General features: G+C 42.6%; 1 protein-coding gene across 6 annotated transcripts in view; it reads left to right on the top strand.

Annotated features, from left to right (window-relative positions):
- The window catches only part of LOC122539543 (serine/threonine-protein phosphatase 2B catalytic subunit alpha isoform), a 306,563-nt gene that overhangs the window by 89,091 nt on the left and 190,605 nt on the right, over positions 1 to 26,867 (top strand). For all 6 annotated transcript variants that reach the window (XM_043674506.1, XM_043674511.1, XM_043674512.1 and 3 more), the window contains exon 2: positions 26,195 to 26,395. In XM_043674506.1, the coding sequence (XP_043530441.1) occupies positions 26,195 to 26,395 (201 nt within the window). The remainder of the gene's footprint in view (positions 1 to 26,194; positions 26,396 to 26,867) is intronic.

The following is a 26,867-nucleotide window of genomic DNA, read 5'->3' as shown; positions in this document are numbered from 1 at the left end:
CTCCTGAGGCAGAAATTGAGGAACATGTGGGGTGAGGCTGTGGAGGAATTTGAAAATGGGGATGAGAATTTTGAAATCAAGATAACATTGTTCTTGGAGCCAGAATAGGTTTTCCACGGGTGGTGAGAGACTGAGTCTTGGTTTGAATTAAGATGACTCAGAGTTTTGGATGATTGAACTCCCTTTGGGAAAATCAGACGACATCAACTTTTTGACAAAGATTAAAAGCAAATAAAGTCATAGAACATGGAAAAAAAAATCCCTTCAATCCAACAGTCCACATGGACCATGCTCCCAAACTAAACTAGTCCCACTTGCCTGCAATTGGCCTATATCCCTCCAAACCTTTCCTACTCATGAACCTATCCAAATGTCTTTGAAGCATTGTAACTGGACCTGTGTCCACCACTTTCCCTTGTAGTTCATTTCACACATGAACCATTGTCCCTCATATCCTTTTTATGTCTTTGTCCCCTCACCTTAAAAATATGCCCTGAGTTTTGAACTCTATATCAAGAAAACTATCTTTGCCCTTCACCTTATCTGGGCACTTAATTTTATAAACCTCAAAAAAGGTCACCCCTCAGCCTCCTACATCCCATAATAAAATAATTCCAGCCTATCCAGTCTGTTTTTATATGTCAAACCCTCCATTCCCAGCAATATCCCAGTAAATTTTTTCTGCACCCTCCAGTTTCATAATATCCTTCTGATTACAGTGCAACTAGAGCTGTACACAATACATAGAAGAGTTTGCCTCCTCGATGTTCTGTACAGCCTCAATGTGATGTCCCACTTCCTATAGTCAAAGGTGTATGCAATCTTAACCACCCTGTCTACCTGTGATGCAAATTTCAAAGAATTTTGTAACTGAACTCCTTGGTGTCTCTCTTTTACAACACTGCCCAGGGCCCTACCATCAGTTGTAGGAGTCCTGCCCTGATTTGCCTTTCCAAAACACAGCACCTTCCATTTATCCAAATTAAACTCCATCTGACAATCCTTAGCTCATTGGCCCAATTGACCAAGGTCACTTTGTAACCTTAGATAACCTTCTTCACTGATCACCAATTTTGGTGTCATCTGCTAAATTTACCAAAAGTGCTTATGTTCTCATCCAAATCATTTTGATAAATGATGAACAAAAGTGGACCCAGTACTGATCCCTGTGGAACACCGCTGGTCACAGACCTGCAGTCCAAGAAACAACCTTCCTCCACCACCCTCTGTCTCTTACCATCAAGCCAATTTTGCATCCATTGTTAAGCTCATCCTGAATCCCATGTGATCTAACTTGACTCATTGATTTACAATGCAGAACCTTGTCGAAGACTTTACCAAAGTCTAAGTAAACAATGTCTACCATTCTGCCATCTTCTTGGTTACTTGCTCAAAAGACTCAATCATGTTTGAGAGCAATGATTTCCCACACACAAACCCATGCTGACTATCCCTAATCATTCCTCGCCTCTCCAAATGCATATAAATCCAATCTTTCAGAATCACCTCCAACAACTTACCCACCACTGATGTCAGACTCACAGGTCTGTAGTTTCCAGGCTTCTCCTTACAGCCTTTTTTAGCCACCTCCAATCCTCTGGCATTTCACCCGTGTTTATAGATGATCTTTGCTTGGGCCCTGCAATTTCTCCCTAACTTCCCACAATGTCCTGGAGATTTAACTATCTTTATTTTTTTCCCAAGATATCCAGCACTTCATCTTCTATTATGTGAGCTTTTTTCAAAACATAAATATTTATTTCTCTGAATTCTTGAGCCACAAAGTCTTTCCCCACAGTAAAAACTGACAAAATATTTGCTTAATATCTCTCCCATCTCCTGAGGTTCAACACACTGACCTTGTTGATCTTTAAGGGGTTCTACTATCTCTCCAGTTGCCGCCTTGCTCTTAATTTACTTGAAGAATCTCACTCACTCTCTCTAGTATCCTTACATACAGATATGGAAGGACACCACTTTGACTGGGACAACACATCCATCCTAGGACAAGCCAAACAGACACGCACAAGAATTCCTAGAAGCATGGCATTCCAACCGGAACTCTATCAACAAACACATCAAGTTAGACCCCATCTTTCAAACCCTGAGAAAAGGAACAGGAAGTGAATTCACAGGAAATAACATCACCACAGGAAATGACAACCCAAAGAAACCCAAACATATAAATAGAAAGCAGGAATTTTCAGCTTGCTTCACCTGAGGCCCACTGAAGATGTTACCTAGTAAGGTAACGAAATGTCTGGAAATGAACCTTCCAGCTCAGTGAGCAAATCTACATCCAAAACCTCAACCTGAGCTACAAATCTTGTTAAAATTTGCTTTTTGGATTATCTTTAACCTTACCTGCCATGGCTATCTCCTATCCATTCTTTGCCGCCTTGAATTCCCTTTTAAAAATGACCGTATACTCTTTATACTCTTCAATAAATTCATTTGATCCCAGTTGTTTATATTTAATATGATCCTTTTTTTATTCTCAACGAGAACCTCAGTATCTTTCTTCATCCACTGTTCCTTCATCTTATCAGTATAGTTTTCACTCTAACAGGAACATAATGCCTCTGAACTCTCATCATCATGCTTGTGAAAGCCTCCCACTTGTCAGTTGTCCCTTTATCTGTGAACAGTCTACTCCAATCAATGTTGAAAATTCTTGATTCATACCCCTATATTTTGCCTTACTCCAATTAATAACTTCAACTTTAATGTGAGACTTATCCTTTTCCATAACACTTTTAAAACAAATAGAGTTATGATCACTAGCTCAAAGTATTCTCCCAGTAACACCTCAGTCAGTTGCCCTGCCTCATTTCCCAAGAGAAGGTCAGATTTTGCTCCTTTTCTAGTAGGAGTATTTACAAGTTGTTGATAAATTTTCTTGAACACATTTAACAAATTCTTTACCATCAAAACCTTTAACACTATGGCAGTTCCAGTCAGTATTTGGAAAATTAAAATCCCCTACTCTTCCAACAGTATTATTCCTAATTTTATTTGAGATTTCTTGACATATTTGCTTCTCAGTTTCCCTCTGGGCGGCCTGCAGTACAATCCCATCAAGGGAAATATAGGTTGATCTTAATTCTTGACCTTTAAAAGAAAAGTTGAAATATTTTCAGAGCAATTGTTTTTCAAGTTTGTGCCTGTTAACTAACCTCTGCTCTTTGGTCCTCATTTCTGACTCATTGGCAGAAGCCCAAAGCACGCAATCCGTCTCGCAAATTGACCCCAGCTGGGGAAGGAATAATGGTCTGAAGCCAAATCTTTATGCAGTGCCTTTGGAGGAGTAGAGCTTGTTGGCTGTCTGATTAAACATGATATCTTTTCATGTTATTCCTTGTTATAAACTGTCACTAACATTCATTCCACCAGTGCTTAGCTAACTGCTCAATAGTTAACCAGGGAGCTGTTGAATCTTATTAGGAAAGTTGCAATATTCACAACCTCCAGGGGAACGTTATTCCTGTTTTCATATAATTCTTTAGAAGATTTCTGCTCAGCATTTATCGTTTATTTATCAGGCTTTCAGATTAGTGTCGACCTATTATCTTCTTTGAATATGATTTCCTTTTTAAGTATCGCAGACAGTCTGTGATCCTGTGACCATTCCATTGGCATTAGTGCTGCAGTTATAAGCTTGTGAATTAAATGACCTGTATTAAAAGAACACTACTCAACTGGTTCATTTGTTTTTAGTGGAACATTCCAGGGTCAGCACTGAGGGAGCGCCGCCCTGTCGGAAGGTTGGCGCTGAGGGAGTGTCAGAGGGTCAGTGCTGAGGGAGCGCTTCTCCAGTTGATTTGCTGACTTTTATCAGCAACGTTGTAATTTGGGGCTGAGAACACATTTGGATGGATGTAAAATTCTTGTGGCCTCTATCTCGATAGGAGCTGGAGACCTAATCCCTGGTGTCATGTGCATCAATAATATCTGAATGTTTTTGCATTGTTGTTTGTGGGATCGTGCTGTGCACAGACTGCTGTAGTTTTGACATTGCAGCAGTCATAACACTGGCTACAAAACACTGAGTAATAACATGACCTTGAAAGTTGTTGTTAATATGAAAGTCCCTTTGTGTTGATTCTTTTTCCTCAGTTCCTTCATTCTCCACCCCCTCTTTCTTGCACACTTTTTTTTTCTCCCTTCCTCTCTATATGGCTACAGTAGCTTGGGTCATGCAGTCTCATTGGAAACTCCAGGGTTTTGAATCTTAGCCAGAGTTAAGCTTGCTCGGTGTGTTGATGAGCTGGGATAAAAGCCAGGACCATAGTTGACATCTTGTGATTGGAAGAATGCCAGTCCTCACTCATCGTAATGAGAGCATATTGCTAATGGATCCCTTGTCCAAATGCCTCTTTGCTGGCTTGAGCATCTGAAATGTTGCTTCTGCAGCATTTCCCTGTCCTCATACCCATATCCTATTACATTCTTCATTTGCAAAAATTGTATCAGGGTTTCCTTGTTCTGATAAACCTACATAGAAATATGGATTTGGAATTCTCAGTCTTGTAATAATGCTTGCCAAATTCACACCACCTAACCATTCAACACATGCTGCAGTAATCTCTCAGTCCTCTTCCAAAAACTTGCTTTGTTTGGTCAAGGTGTAGTTTAAACCATTGTTTTTCTTCATAACTACAGGCTCTGTCCCTTAGCGGTTTAATCCATGACACACAGTCCATTTCGATTGTTGTAATATCCTCACAGTTGGCATGTTACATAGTGAAGTCAGAAATAACATATTCAGATGAAGAGAATGGTTCCAGCATGGAATTCCCAACCAGCACAGCGTCCCACTGATTACTGGATGCAGGTATTCCATTCAGATCTGAACAATTTGGTTGTTTTGTTGGATGTTGCAGGGTGTTCCTAAATGCACGGATATGAAGTTGCTAGTGGATGAAATAGACAGCCTCTGTATTGTAACGTACCGATGTACAGTACAAAAGTAAAGCCAAAATCTCATTGATTTTTGTATAATTAAGAATATTCATTCATCTATATTCATTATTGAAGACACCAAAGCTCTCAAGAGTTTTGACTAGGGATATATAACTTTTTTTAAAGGGCAAATTTTTAATAAATTCAGTCATGGGGCAGGGGCTTCACTGGCTAGGCCAGCATTTGTCTGTCCTTAGTTGCCCTGGAGAAAGTCGTGGTGGTGAGCTGCTGTCTGCAATTGCTGTATCAGAATGCCTTGGATTTTGAATATATCAGTGGTCAAATACCTCCGTATGAGACAACATACTCTGGCCCTGCACCTGATGTGGGAGAGAATTATGACACATTGGACTAAATAGTGAGAGGGTGGTAATGAATACTGAAGAGTTCAGCAAAATTGCACGTCAAACCAAAAATGCTGTTTGGGAGGAATTCCAGGAATTTGACCCAGTGACACTGAAGAAGCAGCGATATATTTCCAAGTCAGAATGTCAAGTGTGTTAAAATCATGGAACCCTAAAGTATGGAAAGAGAGAATTCCCAGAGAACACTTCTGGGACACCCAGACCAACCAACCCAACTGCCCCGTGGCTGAACACTCCACCTCTGCCAAGGACATGCAGGTCCTTGGCCTCCTCCATCGCCAGACCATGGCAACACGACGCCTGGAGGAAGAGTGCCTCATCTTCTGCCTAGGAACCCTCCAACCACAAGGGATGAATGCAGATTTCTTCAGCTTCCTCATTTCCCCTCCCCCCACCTTTTCTCAGTCCCTACTCTCGGACTCAGCACCGCCTTCTTGACCTGCAATCTTCTTCTCGACCTCTCCGCCCCACCCCCTCTCGGCCTATCACCCTCACCTTAACCTCCTTCCACCTATCGCATTCCCAACACCCCTCCCCCAAGTCCCTCCTCCCTATCTTTTATCTTAGCCTGCTTGGCACACCCTCCTCATTCCTGAAGAAGGGCTTATGCCCGAAACGTCGATTTTACTGCTCCATGGATGCTGCCTGACCTGCGCTTTTCCAGCAACATAGTTTTCAGCTCTGATCTCCAGCATCTGCAGTCCTCACTTTCTCCAAAGAGAGAATTTGGCCTATCGAGTCCCTATACCGACCATCCGAACAGCTTCACACCCAACCCCATGTGCCCTACCCAACCCCATGTGCCCTACCCCACCCCAAAACCCCACATTTCCCATGGCTAATCCACCTAACCTGCACATCCCTGGACAAAGTGGACAATTTAGAATCATAGAAACCCCACAATGTGGAAACAGGCCATTTGGCTCAAGTCCACACTGACCCTCAAGAATAACCCACCCAGACCCATTCCCCAAACAGTTGCTCTCAATTTACACCTTACTAATGCACTGACCCTACACATCCCTGAACACCATGGGCAATTTAGTATGGCCAATTCATCTAATCTATACATTTTTGGAATGTGGGAGGAAACAGGAGCACCCAGAAGAAACCCACGCAGACACTGAGAGAATGTGCAAACTTCACTTAGAGGATGGAATCAAACGTGGCCCTGGTGCTGTGAGATTGCAGTGCTAACCACTGAGCCGTGTCCACATGGAGGGGAACTTGCAAGTGACGGTGTTCCATGTTTCTGCTGTCCTTGTCCTTTCAATGGAAGCAATCTTAGATTTAGAAGGTGCTGTCCAAGTATCTTTGAATTTCTGCAGTGCACCTATTGAGCATCAGTGGTGGAGGAGTGGATATTTGTGGATGTGGCGCCAATCAAGCGGACTGCTTTGTCCTGGATGATGATGAGCTTCCTGAGTGGTCTTGGAGCTGCCTCCATCTAGGCAAATGGACAATATTCTATCACACTCCTAAGTTGTGCCCTGAAGATGGTGGACAGGCTTTGGGAAGTCAAGAGGTGAGTTAGTCGGTGCAGTATTCCTAACCTCTGACCTGTTCTTTTAGCCACAATGTTTCTGTGGTGAGTCCACTAAAGTTTCTGGTCGATGGTAACGTTGATAGTGGGGGATTTAGTGTTGGTCATGCAAATTATTGGCAACAGAAACAGGGAAGAAACGAGATGAAGCAAAATCTCTTCACCTCATGTTATTTGGATCCAAAATCTGAAAGTGTGATGGAAGTGTGTGTACTTTGAAAACACTAAGTTTGAAAGAACAAATGGGTAAGACCATGAAGAATAAGCACCTAAAAGGCCACACCGGGAAAACATGAGGTGGAATTTGTATGCAATTCTGGCAAAGGACTGACACAAATGTGACTGAGCAATAACGACCTAATGCGCTGTCAGATTCTGATCTGAAATGTCTGTGCAATGGCTTTGCAAGTTAAAACTGAAATAACTGCAGATGCTGTAATTCAGAAGCAAAAACAAGTTGCTGGAAAAACTCCACAGGTCTGGCAGCATCTGTGGAGAAAAATCAGTGTTAATGTTTCAGGTGCAGTGAACCTTCCTCAGAACCAATGGTAGCTGGGAAAATGTGGGTTCATATGTAGAAGATAGGATAGGGGTAAGGAGTAAACCATAGCTGGGGATAGAGCCCAAAGAGAGAGAAGAGCAGTTGGACAGACAAAAGGCCTGCCTGTGTATTTCTGGTTCTGCCTCTGGCAACTGAATGTCACTCACCCCTATTTTGAGGATATTGACTGTCATGTTGCAAAAGCACGAAAATGTTAAATCTGTTGGAGGCCTAAATATTGAATACTTTTTGATAACTGTTCAGAGTGAATGAAAACGTTGGCAGTATTACAGTTGACATGTGGTTGGAACAGCTTACAATATGCTAATGAAGAATCTGTTCTACAATTTCCTTCGGCAATATTTATTTGATATACTTGGTAATCATTTCTTGTCCAACCAGTGTACTCTTATCTTTTCATAATTAATTTTATTTACAAACCCACCAATGAGTAGTTAGAAATGAGCTTGAGCTGTTCCAATGAATTTGTCATTTTAATTTCCAAAGTGGTTGACAAAACCATTTACTAGGTAGTTAACAAATTGCTTTATTGTATGATGCTGTGCAATGAAACATGCTGACACCACGTTAACGGGCATGGGTAAATAAGCAGCAGCCTATCTGTTTGGTTTCAGGATCAATTATTTTATATATGCATCCAATTTCTGAGAGTGATTGGAGTGTTAAACTCAGTGTTGCAAGGAGTAATTGAGATGAACAGATACAATTAGGGGCTGCATGGAGGAGAAAGGCAAACAAAGATGTGAATAGGATTACGTGAAGTGTTTTCACCAGTATGGGGCTGTTGGGCTGAATGGCCTGTTTCAGACCTGAACATTCTATGCATCATTTAACACTCTAATCTATCAGGTTTGCATTTGCTTTTAGCATTTGATATCTCATGCATATCTTGGTTCAGTGTTGGCAGTCCATATGTTATGATGGAGTAGGAGTGGATTGCATTTAATCAGTTGAATTAGAGACCGTTCTGATGGAGTTGGGTCTGGAGAGCATTTTTCAAGAGGAACAGAGAGTGATGTGCAGTTGCCAAATTGAAACTGGACTTAGTAAAGGACTTAAGGTGCTGAGTCAGATGCTTTTGACTGACTCACTGTGAGCTTGTGTAATAGAGTGTGGGATGTGAGTGTGACCATCAGTGAATTTTATACATCACCTTCCTCCCACTGTGCAGTCATCGTGGTAATGCTGGAACCAGAGATGAGCCAGCTGAACATTTCAATCTAGGCACTCTTCACAGCAAGATTAATTTTAACTAAAAGGTCCTTGACAGCCTGTTTAAACCTGTTGGATTAGGGAACATTTCATGGGGAGGTTGTTATCAGAATTATCAGGACAATGTGTTTGTAACTGCCTATGTTTGAAGATGAAACTGAACAACAAGGGACACAGACGAGGTTTATCGATTTTCTCATCAACCTTTTCAGGGATGTTATTTCACACATCTGGAGCAAGTAGGGCTTGAACTCAGTTCTTCTGGTCCAGAGGCAGGGATGTTACCTCTGTACCACAAGAACCCTTAGGACAAGGTTAATATTGCCTCAAGTGTAACAAGGTGATCCAGTTGAGATGTTTGAGAAGATTGAGAGAGTTGATGAGGTCAGGAGAGAGAAACTCTTTCCTCTGGGGCAAATCCAGAGCAAGAGGCAGAAGCATTCCAGGCGGGCTCTCCGTTGGTGAGGTCAGGGAACATTTCTTCATAAAATGTGGAAACCCTGATCTCTCTTCCAAGTCCAAAAGCTTGGCCCAGCACATTGCTTTTAGGCAGGGTGAGTGACGTAGGGATTTCAGGAGGAGATTCCAGAACCTTGGAAGTAGATAGATAAAGGTACAGTCAGCAATGAAGAGCAGTGAAAAATCAGACACCGAGCGGGCAGAATTGAAGGGGCGAAGAGGGGGGTAGGGATGGCGGCGTTTGCAGAATCAGGGTGAAAATACTGTAGCTGAAGGCGTGTTCTGTCTGAGCTCTGCTACCTCACTTGATGCTGGCGAAGAGAATGCTATAAATCCTCAGAGTTCTGTCCAGTCTTTGATTAACTTGCTTCTGAACTTGATGCTAAAATGTCTCACCAAGTTTCGATTATATAGTATTCCAAAAGGGCAATGTGCTGAAACTAAGTTCCTGTTGACACTAACTTGCGCATTCACTAGGATTTACAGCTACAGAATCAGAGAGTTAATTGGCATCAAAATCCATGTTTCTGCAGCTTTGAATGGTTGTCTTGCCAGCTGTTGAGGGTAGTGCAACACTTAAATGGATGATGTGCGACTAAGGACTTGCTTGAAGTAGCTTGAGGCATGCGGCTTCATCTGAAAATGATGAACAGCCCTGGACCGAAGTACCTGAAGAAGGGTTTCACCCGAAACATTGATTTCTCCACCATGTGATGCTGCCTGGCTTGTTGTGTTCTTCCAGTCTCCTGCCTGTCTATCTTGGACTGAAATATAGCAAACTTTCTTTGAATGGGCACTCAATAAACCGGCCTGGTTTGCCATTGGAGAGAAAACCCAGATGATTGGAATCTGAGCATTGAGGTGTTGAAGGAAGGGATGACTGGATGGAGGGGGATGGAGACTTCTTTTTTGTAGAGAAAGATGAGGATTTTCCAGAAGCCTTTTTAGGGCAGTGCAAGTTAGAGACATAAATTCAACAACAACTACTTGCATTTCTGTAGTGCCTTTAACATAGACATTTTAAGGTGCATCATAGGAGTGATTGCTTATTTAACACTGAGCAGCTGGGGTTTTGGATCAGGTGAGGTAGGTTTAAGTTTCTTGGCAAGGGAGGGAGGAAGGAAGAGATAGAGAGAGACAGGACAGGTGGAAAGCTTTTGGACAAGGTAAGATGTCGGGAGATTGAAGCCCAAGCAAACTCCAAAGATCTCAATTAGAAAAACAACTGTGAAAGCTGACGGCATCAGAGATTAAAGCTCATCTCAGTTCAATTTGGTGGGGCTTGTGGGTGAATTAAAACTGTTTAGTGATTTACATTTGAGTAAACAAAATAGAAAACATCTTCTGGAATTAAGTGGGTGGGTGCATTTTGAGTGAAGATGGATTTCACAGATCAGGAATCGGACATGTGGCCCAACTAGTCCGTGCAAGTGTTTCTGCTCAGTCTGTGTTGCTGATTGAATTGCATGAAAGTTATGTCAATAAACTGAAGTGAGCATTGTAAATCTAAAGCATGTATTGATTGAGTTTTCCAGAGATCTGGATAAACAACTTCTTCATGTGAAAAGGGGGAGAGGATGTTTATTTAAACCGGAACATATTGCTCCGCAACTCTGAGTGGTAGCCTGCTCTGTACAAAAGTGGAACAGGATAAATTGTTGCACCATCTGTGTAATCTATCTTTATTTCTGTAAAGCAGATGTCTGTCTTATGGTGCTATTAAGAGGATTGTTCTCTAACTAAAGGTTACACTAAAATCGATATCTGCATTGTCAGGATTTGAGTGAGTTGTCTGTGGGCGAGTGTCCAGTTGAATCTGCACAGGCCCTGAAGCTGCATGAGCTGGAAGCCACAGCAGAGCAGCATTCGGTGATGTAGTCAGTAGCTGGCACCACAACACATTTGGACATTTGGAAAAAGTTCCCATGCATGTAATTGGGTGGCTCAGCACAGCGAGTGGAGATGATGTCTGTTTGACTTTGAGAGACTCCCTGGCAGCCCAGTTCTGCTCCTTTGCCAGTAGCTGTCAGTCACAATAGTGGTAGGTTTCTGTTGTGGTATTGTAATTGACTGAATAACAGACACTGGGGCTTTCTTGATATTGAAGCCCAGGGATCAGTCTTTCTGTGTCACTGGGTCAGGTTCTTCCTCGCTCGGTCAGTTACCAGCCCATCACAAAATTCATTCAACATGCAGCTTTCGCTGTTCTAGCTGTAAGATCTTGGATTGCCCCTCTCAATCTTCCTTTCTCTCTCTCTCTCTCTCTATCTCTGGACCTTTTAGCTCAGAGATAGGGACACTACCTCAACGCTAGCAGCGCGTTCTTTCGGATTTCCTACTGGCCAGTAGCATACAGCCAGCTGTCGCTAATGATGGAGTTTGATTTTTGATTGTAATCAACCTGACTTTTGAGTCTTTGAGAATTGGATTGCAGTCAACCAGTTGTTTTTCAAGATAATCATAAAGACTAGTACTTGGATACTCCAGCTTTCCAGGAAGTTGAAATGACAAATGTATTTAAGAGCAGAGATTTATGACTTGCAGGGTATTGTCTTTACTGAGTCCTGGGTCTGGAAAACAATTCGCGTTCTGGATGGGTTGCTAAGCAACCACTAGATCAGAACACCTTGTGTCTTTTCAAAGTCAGCTTTTCTAGGCAATTGAGGTAATAAACCCCAATCCTTGCTTCCTTAAGAGCTTTGTATGGCTTACAGCACACATTAAACCGTTAACCTGAGAAAACCCTGTTTAACCTATTCCACATCTTTTAGTTGTTTCACAGAGTCTTTAAAATGTATTTCCAGCACTAGTGATCTCTCTCTCTCTCTCTCTCTCTCTCTCTGGGGAAATGAGAAATTTAAGGTTCTGTTGGGGGCTGGGAGAAAACTGATGAGATAGTAGACTTAATGAGTGAACGACTCATTTACTTAGATTTGTTATGATGCCGTTACCCTGTGTCTCATCAATGTATAGTCGATTGCCTTTTATAGAGCATGAAAGGAGGATGGATTCTGAGAGCTGCTGTTTCTCAGATGCTGGTCAGTGTGAATAGTGTAACAAGATGAGAATCAGCCAGTGTTCTTCCTAATGTACGCAAATGAGATTATTGTTTTTGAGCAGACACTTTTACTTCGGCAAACTATTTTAGGTCTAACAAGATTGTGTTATCTTTGATGTCAGAGGCTTCTCAGGCTTGAAATGCAAATGTTCAAAAGCAAGCAACTTAATTTTGTTTTTGCTTCTTGTTACAATATTGTCAGGCCTCATGGCTGAGCTGTGATAAGAGAAGCTGTGCTTTTTGGTCCGGGCTTGTCTCATTCTAAAGGCAGCACCTCCGACACTGACGCACTCGCTCAATGCTGGCCCTCTGACACTGTCAGAAGTCACGAGACACCAGGTTATTGTCCAACAGGTTTATTTGAAATCTCAAGCTTTTGAAACATTGCCTGTTCATCAGGTGAAATGAGAGAAAAGCACACAGGCACAGAATTTATCAGCAGAGAGATCAAAAGATCGTATAAATAGTGAGTGTAGTGGTGCGCTCCCTCAGCGCTGACCCTCCGACAGTACGGCGCTCCCTCAGCGCTGACCCTTCAGGATCTCTAACAATGACTATCAGATTTTTATGCTCAGAGTGGAGGCCCCATGAGGTTGCCTTCAGATAGAATTATTATCTTGAAGCAGAAGTAGCCCATTCAGCCCATCAAGTCTGCGATTCAATGTTCATGGCTTATATGATAAATCTGCAATCCATTTTTTTGCCTTTTTCCCAGAACCCTTGATTTTCTTCCTTATTAAAAATGTTAGTCAGCTTTGAATGTACTAATGTACTTAATGCTCCAACCTCAATAGCCATCTGTGGTAAACACTTCAGGTACAGTTGGAAAAGTGCATGAATAGGAAAGGTTTGGTGGGATATAAGCCAAACGCAGGCACCTGGGGTTAGTTTTAGTTTGGGAACATAGCATGGACGGTTTGGATGGAAGGATCTGTTTCCATGCTGTCTGACATGAGAAGCTCCTCTTCGTCTCTGTCTTATTTGGGTGACCCCTTATTCCGAGATTATACCATCTGGCCCTGGACACTCCCAAAAGGGAAATATACCCTTTTGTATCTATCCTGTCAAAGTCCACCAAAAGCTTTGCACTTTTCTATAATGTTGCCTCCTCTTCTAAACTCCAGTGAGTACAGGCCCAATCTACTCAACATCCCCTCACTATACAGTCCTTCTACATCCAGGATCAGTTGAGTAAAGCTTCTCTGGACTCTCTCCAATCCCAGTCTATCTTTCATTAGCTAAGGGATTAAAATGGCTCTCCGTATTCCAGCGGTGGTCTAACTCATGCCTTATCCAAATTTCCCGATTTGGATACTCCATTCCCTTGGAAATAAAGGCCAGCATTTAAACTGCCTTCCCCATTAGCCTCTGAACTTGGATGCTAGCATTTTGTGACTCATGATCAATTGCATGAAACATTATCTCATGATGTAGAATTTAAAATTAGTTAAACTCTACTCTGCATATATTGCCTGGTTAAACTTAAAATCAAATCACTTGATTTATTTTGTGTTAAGATTTATGTTGTATTTGGATGAGATTCGCTCCTTCCAATATTCCTGCTGTGTACCTCTCTCCCAGTATTCCTGCTGTGTACCTCTCTCCAATATTCCTGCTGTGTACCTCTCTCCAGTATTCCTGCTGTGTACCTCTCTCCCAATATTCCTGCTGTGTACCTCTCTCCCAATATTCCTGCTGTGTACCTCTCTCCCATGCACAGTAGCTTTCTCCTTTCCAAAGCACTTTCTAAATTTACCTTTTACAGCTCTTCATCTGATCCCTCTGGGCACTGCTGAAGTGGCATATTCTGGATCACTTGCTCTATCCAGTAAAATATCAAGTGTACCTTTTCTAAGGTCCTATGTTTAAAGAAGTTGCTATATAAATGCAGTTTGTGTGTTGGCTTCTCTGTACAGTGAATTGCAGCAAGTTGCCCTGAATGGATGACTCTTGCTGTAACTGTTCCATACTGCAAAGGATAACTTGTCATGGAAGGTGGAATGGATGGACACAATGTGAAAATGTTTCGTTTAGGTCATCAACAGATACTCGGCTGCTGGGGAGGCTGCCCCATCGACCTCTGCTGTACTTCACCTGGAACTATTCCATGTTGATACTACCTGCAAAACTCTCATCACTTGGCACGGCTGGTTCTCCATGGCAAACCCAATCACTTCTTACAACCAACAAACCAATTACATTTATATAGCACCTTCCAACGTCATAAAAAATCAAAGGTTCTTCATAGGAGCGACTATCAAACAAACCTTTATGCCGAAATGCAAACAGAAATTGCTGGAAAAGCTCAGCTGATCTGGTAATGTCTGTAGTGAGAAAGCAGAGTTCAAGTTTCAGGTCCAGTGACCCTTCTGATGTGCTGCTTGTAAAGACTGATGCAAAGTACATATTCAATTCCTCAGCTATTTCTTTGTTCCCCGTTACTACATTTCCAACCTCATTTTCCAGTGGTCCAATGTTCACTCTTGCCTCTCTTTCATCTAAGGAAACTCTTTCAGTTGTCTTTTATATTACTAGCTAGTCTACTCTCATAGTCCATCTTCTCCCCTCTCAATGCTTTTTCAGTTATCCTCTAATGGATTTTAAAGGACTTCCAAATCTTCTGGCTTCCCACTAATCTTCACCACATTGTGTGCTTTCTCTTTTGCTTTTATTCTGTCCCTGACTTCCCTTGTCAGCCACAGTTGCCACATTCTCCCCTCAGTATGTTGTTTCTTCCTCGGGATGAATTTCTGCTGTGCCTCCTGAATTACCCCCAGAAACTCCTGCCATCACTGCTCCAGCACCCTCCCTTCAAAGCTCCCCTTCCAATCAACTCTGGCCAGCTCCTCCCTCATGTCTGCGTCGTTACCTTTTACTCAATTGTAATACTGTTACATCTGATTCCAGTTTCTCCCCATCAAACTACATTCTATGTTATGGTCTCCACCCAGGGCTTCCTTCACTTTAAACTCCCTAGTCTAGTCTGCCTCATTAACCATCACCAAATCAAAAATGTCTGTTCCCTTGTGGGCCATCATGTAGATATTCCACAAATTCCTTTTCTTGGAATCTAATGCCAGTCTGGTTTTCCCAGCCCACCTGCATATTGAAATCCCTGTGATTATTGTAACAGTGCCTTTCTTATTTACCTCCTGATTTATTTTCTTCCCCATCGTGACTACTGCTGGTCGACCTGTACAGCGTCCTTTTCCCTCTACAGTTCCTTAACTCTACCCACACAAATTCTCTGCCTTCTGACACTGTCACTTGCTGTCAATTTAATTTTATTTCTAACTAATAAGGCAACCCCAAACCCTCGGCCCATCCTTTCATGAGGATGTGTCTTCTTGGATATTTAGTTCTCAGCCCTGATCCCCTTGTAGCCACGTCTGTGATACCCACAACATTGTGCTACTAATCTGTGCGACAGACTCACTTACCTTGTTTTGTATACAGCAATTAAAAATCTCACAACACCAGGTTATAGTCCAACAGGTTTAATTGGAAGCACTAGCTTTCGGAGCGACACTCCTTCATCAGGTGATTGTGGATGATCAGGTGATGAAGCAGCGTCGCTCCGAAAGCTAGTGCTTCCAATTAAACCTGTTGGACTATAACCTGGTGTTGTGTGATTTTTAACTTTGTACACCCCAGTCCAACACCGGCATCTCCAAATCTTGTATACAGCATGTATTGAAGTACAGCACCCTCTGTCCTGCATTGGCTGCCACCTTTTCATAGCTGTCCCTAAAGGTAGATTCCTGACCCTTTCTGTACATTCTGTCCTATTACTTGTGGCAACTTTAACAACCTATAACAACCCCTCACACCCACCCTCTCTACACACCTCTCCATCCTGCCCAGACCCCCTGTGGCCCTTCTAGCGCAGTGTGAGAGGAGCCACCTTTGGGCAGTTCAATCAGTCCAGGAGCCCCAACCCCAGGGTGTTGGAAAGTTCCCCTCAATCTTGAGGGGCTGCTGAAGGAAGGTGGTGAAGTTAGCAATCCCAACTAATTCTATAAACTGGAAACAAACATGTTAAAAGAAAGTGGATAAAAGGCTTGTATTACCTGCCCTGAGGTTTTACTCTTGTTATTGAAGCTGTTATTTTGAATTCCTGGAGAATTGTCAGATTTACTTTGTCCCGTTACACTCAGCTGACCTCTGCTCTTCGATTTAGTGAAATAATTCATGTTAAAAACCACGTGATGGGGTCTAAAAAGGTGTAAATATTAATTCTTTGCTTACATTATTATTAATGTTCCATCATTAGTCAATTCCCAAATTAACAAGTTTGTGTGTGTATTTAGAACATGAAGGATCAATATAAACAGTAATCAAAAGCTATTTGAAAATTAAAGTAACTTTCCACTTTGCAGTCATTGTAGAGACAGGTGAGTAGATATTTGAAAGTCATCAGTGTCTGCATCCTACCTACAAAACTGCAACGCAGAGTGTGAAAGCCCACAGTGATGGTAATGTCTTTTAGCAGACAGCTATCCCACAGCCTTCATTCTGATGCTATAGTGCTGCCGTTCTCTAACAAACGCAGGAGACGAGGGAAGACCCAGCCGATGTTTTCATTTCAATCATCATCTGGAATTTAAAGTTATGTACACGGCTGTCCTCAAAGCGTGAAGTTCTGAAGCTGGCATTGAGGTTCCCACCAAGCCCTTTTGTAAGGGAGCAGGCTACACAGGGAGCTATTACCATGTTCACAGCACAAAGGGCCATTTGGCCCATCTGCCCTGTCAGCATTTGTGCTCAGCACCACCACCTTCCTACTCCTCTCCATCTTAATAATTTGTTCAGAAGGGTGTCATCATCCACCTTTGGGATGGGATTTGAACTCAGGACTCCTGGTTCCAAGGTAAGGACACTGCCATCACACCACAAGGGCTCTTGAGAATACTTTCCTTCTATTACTTTCCCCTTTTTCTGTTCACTTGTGACATGTTTCCCTGAAGCAGTAAGTGTGACTTTTACATTAACCACTCTCTGAGGGGAGTAAGTTCCACATTCTCACTCTTCTCTGGGTAAAGAGGTTTCTCCTGAATTCCCCCTTGGGTTTATTAATGACTGTTATATTGATGACCCATGTTTTGATGTCACCCACAGCAGAACCATTTTCTCCCTGTCAAGACCTTCATATTGCAATGATCTCTGTCACATTACCCTCAGTCGATTCAACCGAAAGGAAATTGAGCTTCTTTAGTGTTTCCTGGTGGGTATAACTTACAAGTTCTGAAATCATCCTGGTTGATCTTTGTTTGCACCCTCTCCAGTACTCTACATCCTTTTTATAACCGGGAGGCTGGAGCATAGTGTCCAGGCTGTTAAAAAAGGGAATTTGAGGGCTGGAGGAGATCAAGGAGAGTGTTATAGTTGAGAAGATCAGAGCCAGGGGAGGGAAGGTTGTAACGTGAAACAAACAATTGAGTTCCGTTTGTCGCTGAGTCATGCTTGATCTTATCAGCCATCTGTGATGTGTTTGATGTTAGGCTGTCCTTTCTGAATACTTTCATAGTCTGCTGTAATTGAGGCCCGTAGTTGGTAAAACTCGACCCTGTTGTACACACTGGGGAAACACTTTGACTGATAGGACATGGGTGGTCTTTATTCCATTTCAGTTCCCTCCATTGTTGCTGACAGGTTTTGACCATTCTAGTCTGCTTTACTCTAACACTATTGTCTGTACCTCAAAGAACAGCACAGGAACAGGCCCTTCGGCCCACAAAACCCGCCCTTACACATGACCCCTGTTGTCTGTACCCGGTTTGTATCCCTCTATTCCCAGCCCATTCACATATCTGTCAAGGTGCCTGGTACCTCATTGGGTAGTTGTGGGGAAGGGTAAAGGATGCCGCAATAAGATCCTGTGCTGCGCCAATCAAAGTGCTTTTTCTGTCTGTGAATGTTTGCAAATAAACACCTGTAAAAGGGGCCGTCCTGTTTATACCAAATGAATAGGCATCTGGGAAGTAGAACATTGGTTTTATTCCAGTTCACGTGGACTTAGATAGCTACCCAACTATCAGGTTATTCAAACATCACCTGACGTCCCAACAAACCCAAGTGTGAACATTCACCTCGTGTCATGAGATTCCTGTGGAGTTTTTTTTCGACTTTTATTTAACCTATTTTTCTAATCAACCTGCTCAGATGTTATTACACACCCCTGGAACAGGTGGGACTTGAACCTAGGCCTTCCGGTTAGGGACACTGCTACTGAGCCACAGGAGAGTTACCATGGAGAACTTTGGGATGGTTTGTCAGAGCTGAAATATAAATAAGTTTGAAGACAATACCAGGTCTGTGGAGAGGAAACCGTTAATATCCAGGATCCATATAACTCCTGTTCAAGATTGAAGTAAACGTCATACTGGACTTGGTGTTAACTCTGTTTCTCTCTGCACAGATGCTGCCAGACCTACTGAGGTGTTCCAGCAATTTCTGTTTGTTTCAGATTTCTAGCTTCGCAGTATTTTGCTTTTAATTGAATGCTTTCACAGAGAAACTTGATTTACTTTGTCTGACTAAAGGAAGTTCAAAGCATTGACCAGGGAACTGGTGTTTAAAGCTCATGAAATGATTTAATAAAATTTCTGCTGACTGTCGTCCTGATTCACTTACATTAAAGGATCAACGTTCAAGTGGCTTTTAAGGTGATCTATTCATTTGTAGCCAGTTGCTCATGTTGAAGGGGATGGCAGGGCTGTTGGCTCAGTTTGCAGCATTAGCAACGAGCCCAGTCAACATACTGCAGTAATCCTGACAGAAGTGCTTTATGTATTGAGAGATTGGATCTGGAGCATCAAGTTGCTGATGTAATTGACGTGAGCCTTGAGTGAAAAGCTGAAGTTATGAATGTACATTAATCCTGAGGCCGTAATGCCATCTCCCTTCCATCCAGCAGTTATTCTCTTGATTAAGGACAATCACTCTCCCAAAGCGAGCTTCCTAACAAAACTGGATTTCATTCTGATTTGCCCAGCCACAAAACGTTCATGTCAGCCTGTTTGTAGGTGTTGCCTTTGTTGTATTTTCCATCTTCTTGGTATAAGAGCTAACAGTTTTGAAATGACATCAGGGTACAGTAAAGCTGCAGTATGGAGCCTCGATCAGTCTGGGCTGTTCAGTGTTGACGCCAGACATTTCCCTGTCAGGTACAATGCTTCTTTCAGGCTGAGGTATGCTCTTCCCTCTTCCTCAACCAACCAGGTATCAGATGCAAAAATGGAAATTGCTGGAGATACTCAGCAGATCAGGCAGCATCTGGGGAGAGAAAGCAGAGTTAATGTTTCCAGCCCAGTGACCCTCCTACAGAACTCAGATGCCCTATCAGAAGAATATTTGCTTCTGCGCCAGTCCAGTTTTTTTGTTTCTCTCACCAAGTTTGCCAACTATATCTAATATCAGTCCATATTTTGTTTTATGCTTCCAAAGATGTCTGCTCCAAAGCTTACCAAGAAATGTTTTGCTAAGGAATGCAGGAGCTGGAGGCAGTTGTACAGACTTTGTCACATTGTTCTTGAGCTGCATCAGTGATGCTCCTTAAACACAAACACAGACAGGGGTTACTGTTTGGAGAACGGTTAAGTTAGTTTCTTTCTTCATTGAAATAGCACTGTGCCTGTCTGTCTGCATGCCTATGTCTCCCTTTGTGTCTGTCTCTCTCTCTGGACACTGCATGGGTTTTCTTTTTCTTTTCATAGGATGTGGACATCACTGGCTAGGCAGTATTTGTTGTCCATCCCTAGTTGCCCCTTGAGAAGGTGGGGGTGAGCTGCCTTCTTGAGCCGCTGCAGTCCACGTGCTGTGGGTAGACCCAGAATGCCCTTAGGGAGGGATTCCAGGATTTTGACCCAGTGACACTGGAGGAATGGTGATATATTTCCAAGTCAGGATGGTGAGTGGCTTGGAGGGGAACTTGCAGGGGGTGGTGTTCCCATGTCTCTGCTGCCCTTATCCTTCTAGATGGAAGTGGTCTTGGGTTTGGAAGTTGCTGTTTGAGGATCTTGGTGAATTTCTGCAGTACATTCTATAGATAGTAGCAGCAATGCGTACTGAGTGTCTGTGGTGGAGGGAGTGGATGTGGTGCCAATCAGGCAGGCTGTTTTGTCCTGGGTGGTGTCAAGCTTCTTGAGTACTGTTGGCACTGCCCCATCCAGATAAGTGGGGAGTATTCCATCACACTCCTGACTTGTGCCTTTTAGATGATGGGCAGGCTTTGGAGAGTCAGGGGGGGAGTTACTCATCGCAGTATTCCTATCCTTTGATCTTGGACCTGCTTTGTTTGCTGCAAGTCCAGTTGAGTTTCTGATTAATGGTAATCTCTTGGATGTTGATAGTGAGGGAATTCAGTGATGGTAACACCATCGAAAGTCAAGGAGCAGTGGTTAGCTTGTCTCTTGTTGGAGGTAGTTAGTGCCTGACATTTGTGTGTTGTGAATGTTACTCATCACTTGTCAGATTTTGTTGCAACTGAACATGGACTGCTTCAGTATCCGAGAGTCGCAAATAGTGCTGAACGTTGCGCAATCATTGGTGAACATCCCTGAATTTGACCTTATGATGGAGGAAAGGTCATTGATGAGGCAGTTAGAGATGCCTGGGCGTGGAACACTACCATGAGGAATTCCTGCAGAGATGTCCTGGAGCTGAGAAGACTGATTTCCAACAATCACAACCACCTTCCTCTGTGTCAGGTGTGTCTGTCTCGGAGTCTCCATGTGTGTGCGCATGTCAGTGTGTGTGTGTCAGGTACTGACTTGCGTTGATTTGTGACATGGTCATTTAGTTTGCCATGTTAAAGTTAACAGAACTTTGTTATTAAGCTAAGATGGTGAGGAGGCAGGTGAAGCTGCTGTTAGGAGTTGGGACATCAATTCCTACCATTTCTGAAATAATTTAGGGTTAATTCTCAAAAAAACTTTGTCTTCTGCAACCTTCGGCATGCCTGTTCATCACTCAGGATCTCTCTTTTGGGAAATGTTTGTTTGATGTGGATTTGCTGTCAGAATAAGGAAAACAAGGCTGCCAGTTTCTACACAGCAAGATCCCACAGTCAGTTTGTTAACCACTGAGCCATCCTTGGCTGTCTTTGATGTGCAGCAGTTTCTGTTGACCAATTGAAGACCAAGCTTCATTTCTTCATTTTGTAATTCACGTGGTGTTTTGATAGTATTACAGGGGACCAATTCCCAATGGTTTATACCTGTATTTGTTCAGAGTTTGACAATGACATGTTGCTGCTGGGTATTTTTAATGAATATTTTGCATGGTACTATCTGTATATATCCATAGGGCCCAGTCTGTGAAAGTGTATTTCAGCGTGACCCTTTTATATTAAAAATTTGTTTATTCTCAAAAAAACTTTGTATTCTGTAACCTTCAGCATGCCTGTTTTAATGCTGCGTGAAAATCTTCCAGTTTACTTGTAAATTGTTTACAAAAATACCAGAGTTTAAAAACTGCACCCGTCTTAATTAACCATAACTAATTGTCATTGAATTGTAGGATCCATACAGTGCAGATAGAGGCCATTTGGCCCATCGAGTGTGCACCAACCCTCCGAAGAACATTCCACTCAGACCCTGGCTAACCTGGTTAACTCTCATCCCTGAACACTGGGGCAATTAAACATGGGTAACCCACCCAGCATGCATATCTCTGTCCCTCTATCTTCCTGCCTCTGGCACATGGGTTTATTAGATTTGAGCAGTTTTGTGCGCTTTCTCTGATTGTGTTGATAACTTCGACACAGACTGGGATTGGGGAACTGCAACTCTTGCACTTGTCCTGTGTAATAGTCTTTATCACTGGCTCCAAGGTTTGTGACTGTGGTAGTGAGCGTGGTTAACCGCCATCGGTCTGGGATGGCAGTAACTATGTCCATGATTGTGACACTGTGCCCGTGTGTCAGGAAGGGAGAAATCGGCAGCTCCAGTGTATGTGCACCAATTTTTCAATCTGACGATTGCTTTCTGAGACTTGAGAATTCCAAATGAATTACAAAGTTTTTGGGCAGGTGAAGTTACTTTTCTTCTTAGCCCATTGGGGTAACAGGCACTTTCTGACTTCACTCTGGCTTGATCAGTGTTGCAGCTCATTGTTTGTGTTGGCTTTGTGTCAGCCTGAGTTGGTTCATGCTTCACTAGCCCCTGTACCTGTGGAGATGTTTATGTTTTTGATCACAAATTTGAATCCTGGTGGCGACTGTTCCACGTTTAATGTAAACGGCTCAGTATTAGAAGGTAGTTATTTTCCCAAAACATTACGCTATAATTGGATAATAGATAGAAGAATGAACAATACATTCCTTTGTAGCTGTTTGTATTCCACTGGCAGGACACTTCATAGCAACTTGAATCAAATACATTTCTTACTAGGATTCCGAGACTCTTACTGTTGTACTAGGAATTGAGTTCTGTCTTGTGGATCTCAGTGCACCTCCAAGTCACTCTTAATCTGTCTACTGTCAGCAAGGCTGACATGGCTTTAACCTCCTGACCCTCAAGCTCTGGAATTCTCCCCCCCATAAACTCTTCTCTTTTTAAAAACCGAAAGGACTGCAGATGCTATAAATCAGAAACCAAAACAGAAATTGCTGGAAAAGCTCAGCAGGTCTGTCAGCATCCGGGAGCAGAAATTAGAGTTAACGTTTCGGGCAGAGTGACCCTTCCTCAGAATACCTTTTAAGATGCTCCTTTTCTCCTACCTCTTTCGCCAGGCTTTCATGTGGCTTGGCTTACATTGTTAGCTGCTTTATACTCCTGTAAAACAATCAAAGATGTTTTCCGACACTGGGGATGCTATGTTAATTCACATTACTTTTGTTTAGTCAGATCATCCACGCACCATCCCCACAGTCAGACACTCACTCACATCCACAGATGCCCACCTTTAGATCACTGCTTACTCATCGCTAGTTCAGTAAAAATATTATGAGAAAGTGGATTGACAAGAAAAAGAAGTACCAAATGTCATTTTGAAACACACTTTGAAACTTTGTTAGCTTTGCAAATAGTAAAACTGGCGAATGTCGAGGGAAGGTTATAAGTCAGAATGTTACAGGTGAGGACAGTCTGACAGACAGGAAAAGCAAGATGCAGACTGAAGGAAGTGAAGGCGGCTGTAAATGTCAGAACCCAGAGCCTGGCAGAATATTTTATTGCTCATTTGCTGCTCCAGTGAGCATTGAGATTGATGTTTTGTGTGGTGGAAGTCTTAAGAGTTATTTTTTCATTTGTTTTTATAAAGAGACCGACAGGAACAAATTTGTTTTCATTTTTGAGATTTTTATTTTGGACTGAGTTAAAAGTTGCAGCTAAGTTACTGATTTGAAAAATACCTGTCTTACTTGCATAGTTACAGAACTGTTGCAGCTTTTGAAATGTGACCAAATTTAGTATTTTTGCTTAAAGCAAGTTTAGAATTTCAAAGGGAGTGTCTCTTAGTAAAATATTAATTCCAGTTTTTAACAGTTATAGAGACTCGAGAAAACACTGTTCATGACAATGTCTTCAAAATTAGCAGCAATTAACTGCATGGAAGTAGAATTAACATTGAGTAATCTCCACATAACCTGTTGAAGTTCAAAGTTTGTGAGAGGATTTGTAGCTCGGGTGCTCGTTGTTGTAGTTCTGTTCGCCGAGCTGTCATTAGCTGTCTTCCTGTTTGTCCTAACGATCTGCATCCATGAACACCAACTATCCACAAAACGACATGACCAGCTATCCTTAGTAGCCACACATGCAGATGAAAGCAACATGAATTCGACTGGGACAACACTACTATTATAGGACAAGCCAAACAGAGAACAGCCAGGGAATTCCTAGAGGGATGGCACTCATCCACAGATTCAATCAATTAAGCGCATCGACCTGGACCCAATATACCGGCCACTGCAACGGACAGCTGGAACTGACAACCGGAAGCGGCAGAGACAAACCAATATAAATGCCAGAGGAAACATCACAGAAGCGCTTCACAGGAGGCTCCCAAGCACTGAGGATGTCACCTAGACAGGGGACGAAACGTCTGCAACACAAATTCCCAGCTCGGCGAACAGAACCACAACAACCTGTTGAGGTATTTTTGTACTTTAAGTAAAGGACTGAATTGTTTTGGCTGGACTATTGCTGTGTAAGACCAATGACTATTTCAACGATTGAATACTCCTGTGTGCTCTGAATTCAAAGTTGCTTAATTCAAATGAGCTGATTTCTTTTTTAAAATAAAGTTCCCACTTCATATTAGTTGTGTTGGTTAATTCATTTCTTTGTCTAAAAATTACAGTTACCAGAAATAGATTATTTAAAAAAAACAAGCATGATAAATGGTTCATCAGTCCTTCTGTATGACTAGATAATTAAATAGATCATGTTCATATGGATGAAAAGTAAGTGAGATTATCAGTGGCCATAAAATATTGAGACATTTGCAAACAAATAACACGGTCAAAAGAGCTGCATTTTTTTTTAAAGTAAATCAGTCCTGTATTAGCTGCAAATGCTAAACTGATTTTTGTCACATGGAGGGGGAAAACTTGCAGGTGGTGGTGTTCCTCTGTGTCTGCTGCCTTGTCCTTTTTCAGGGTAGTGGTTATATGCTTGGAAGGTGATCTCTGAGGGACCTTGAGTTATTGCAGTGTATCTTGTAGATGGTACACTCTGCTGTTACTGATCGTTGATGGTGGAGGGACTGGATTTTTGTGGATGTGGTTCCAATCAAGCGGCTGCTTTGTCCTGGATGGTGTCAAGCTTCTTGAGTGTTGTTGGAGCTGTCTCCATCCAACCAAGTGGGGAGTATGCCGTTACACTCCTGACTTGTGCCTTGTCGATGATGCAGCTGCTACTGTACATTTATTTCAGTGTAGAAAGGTACCCAGGTGACAAAGCTGAGCAGCACTAACAGTAACCAATAAAACGCTGCCATGCCTGGATAGACACTAAGTACAAAGCATTAAGAATTGTTCACCGACAATACTATAACCACCAATATGTATTGTGAGACTTCCCAAAGAAAATAACCTTTGGTTTGCTTAATTCTCAGGAATGGTGCAGCATGTAACAACCTCAGGTGAGAGGTGGTACCTCTGACAGTGCAGCATCGCTCAGTAATGCACTGGAGTGTCTGCTTGAAATAGTGTGCTCAAGCACTGGAGTATCTCTGAGCTCAGAGCTCGGATGATAGTGTTTCCACTGGCTGCTGCTGCACTGTCAGGAATGGCCACAATCTCTTGCTGTCGAGTAGGCATTGGAGTCATGTGGAATTACCAGAAATTACCTGATCATTAACCTGGCTTTCCTCTATGTATATCAGCTCTGATTAATATTGTTAAGCCTTGTGCCACTGACGTCAAGCATGTTCCTTCTGGAAAGAGCAGATGTAAAACCTATTGATCGGAATAACTGAAGCCCTTGTAAACAATTATTGATCATTCCACTTTCCTTTGGAAGAAAAAGACATTTGCATTTAAATAGTGCCTTTCTTGACATCAGAACACTTTGAGATGATTCACAATCAGTGGTGTATGTTTTGCAGTGTAGTCACTGTTCAATATTGGAAATGCAACAACCAATTTTTACGAAACAGCTTCCCATAACCAGGCAATAAAGGCCATTGTTATCAGTCAGAGCATTGAAGGCAGCTTTCTTGTTCTTTGGAAGTATAGAGTCTATCCGTCACCTTGGGCAGGAGGCTGGATGGAGCCTCGATTTGGGATCTTCTCTGAAAGTTGTCACCTCCAACACACAGCACTTCCTCGATGTCACACTGGGAGTGACAGCTGAGATTTTATCCTCGAATCTCTGTGTGAGTGCAACTTGAACCCACGACATGTAATTTGACAGGAGGTTATGTAAAAACTTTGTGTTTTAATTTCATTGTGCAGATGTTTAGTAAAGAGTGCTTCAAAGTATTGGGAAGTAGACAATGATTACAGTTTGATCCCTGTAAGGCTGGCTGATCTTGAAGTTTTGCGGGTTGGTGTGACACATGGTGATATCATATTCCCTTTCTCCCCACAGCCGTTCCCTTCCCTCCCAGCCACCGGTTGACAGTTAAGGAGGTCTTTGACCACGATGGGAAGCCACGTGTGGACGTGCTTAAGGCTCATCTTACGAAAGAGGGCCGAGTGGAGGAGGCTGCAGCAATGAGGATTATAACAGAAGGAGCATCCATTCTCCATCAAGAGAAGACAATGCTGGACATTGAAGCTCCAGTCACTGGTGAGTTGTGGGAAAAATAGGACACTACCTGATTTTGTTTGGTTGGGTGATGTGTATACACCATTGAGTCAGACAGCGCGGAAATCAACCCTCTGGTCCAATCAGTCCATGCTGACCATAATCCCAAACTAAACAAGTCCCAGCTGCCTGCTCCTAGCCCATGTCCCTCACATTATACTCAGGGTGAATTGCTGCTTTCAGCTGCACCATTCTCTGCAACTGAGTCATACATCCTGCCCTGTTCTCCAGGCTCTTTGGACTGTAATCTTGATCCTTGTGAACAGTTTATGGGATGATGCTGTGCTCTTGCGTTTTGGGTCATGTGGTTTTCCTTTTGCTATTGTATACTTTGCAGAAAGTAAGGTTGCTATAGTTTTGCCAAATTATACCAGAGGGATAACTAGTGGGGGTTTAACCTGAGGGTCACCATGCCTCAGGGTGAGGGGAGGGGTTGAAAAGGAAAACCCTTCAT

The sequence above is a fragment of the Chiloscyllium plagiosum genome, chromosome 32 (assembly GCF_004010195.1).
Source record: "Chiloscyllium plagiosum isolate BGI_BamShark_2017 chromosome 32, ASM401019v2, whole genome shotgun sequence".
Classification (NCBI taxonomy): domain Eukaryota; kingdom Metazoa; phylum Chordata; class Chondrichthyes; order Orectolobiformes; family Hemiscylliidae; genus Chiloscyllium; species Chiloscyllium plagiosum.
The sequence above is the reverse complement of the archived record's forward strand: the minus strand, read 5'-3'. Positions and strand labels throughout refer to the sequence as shown.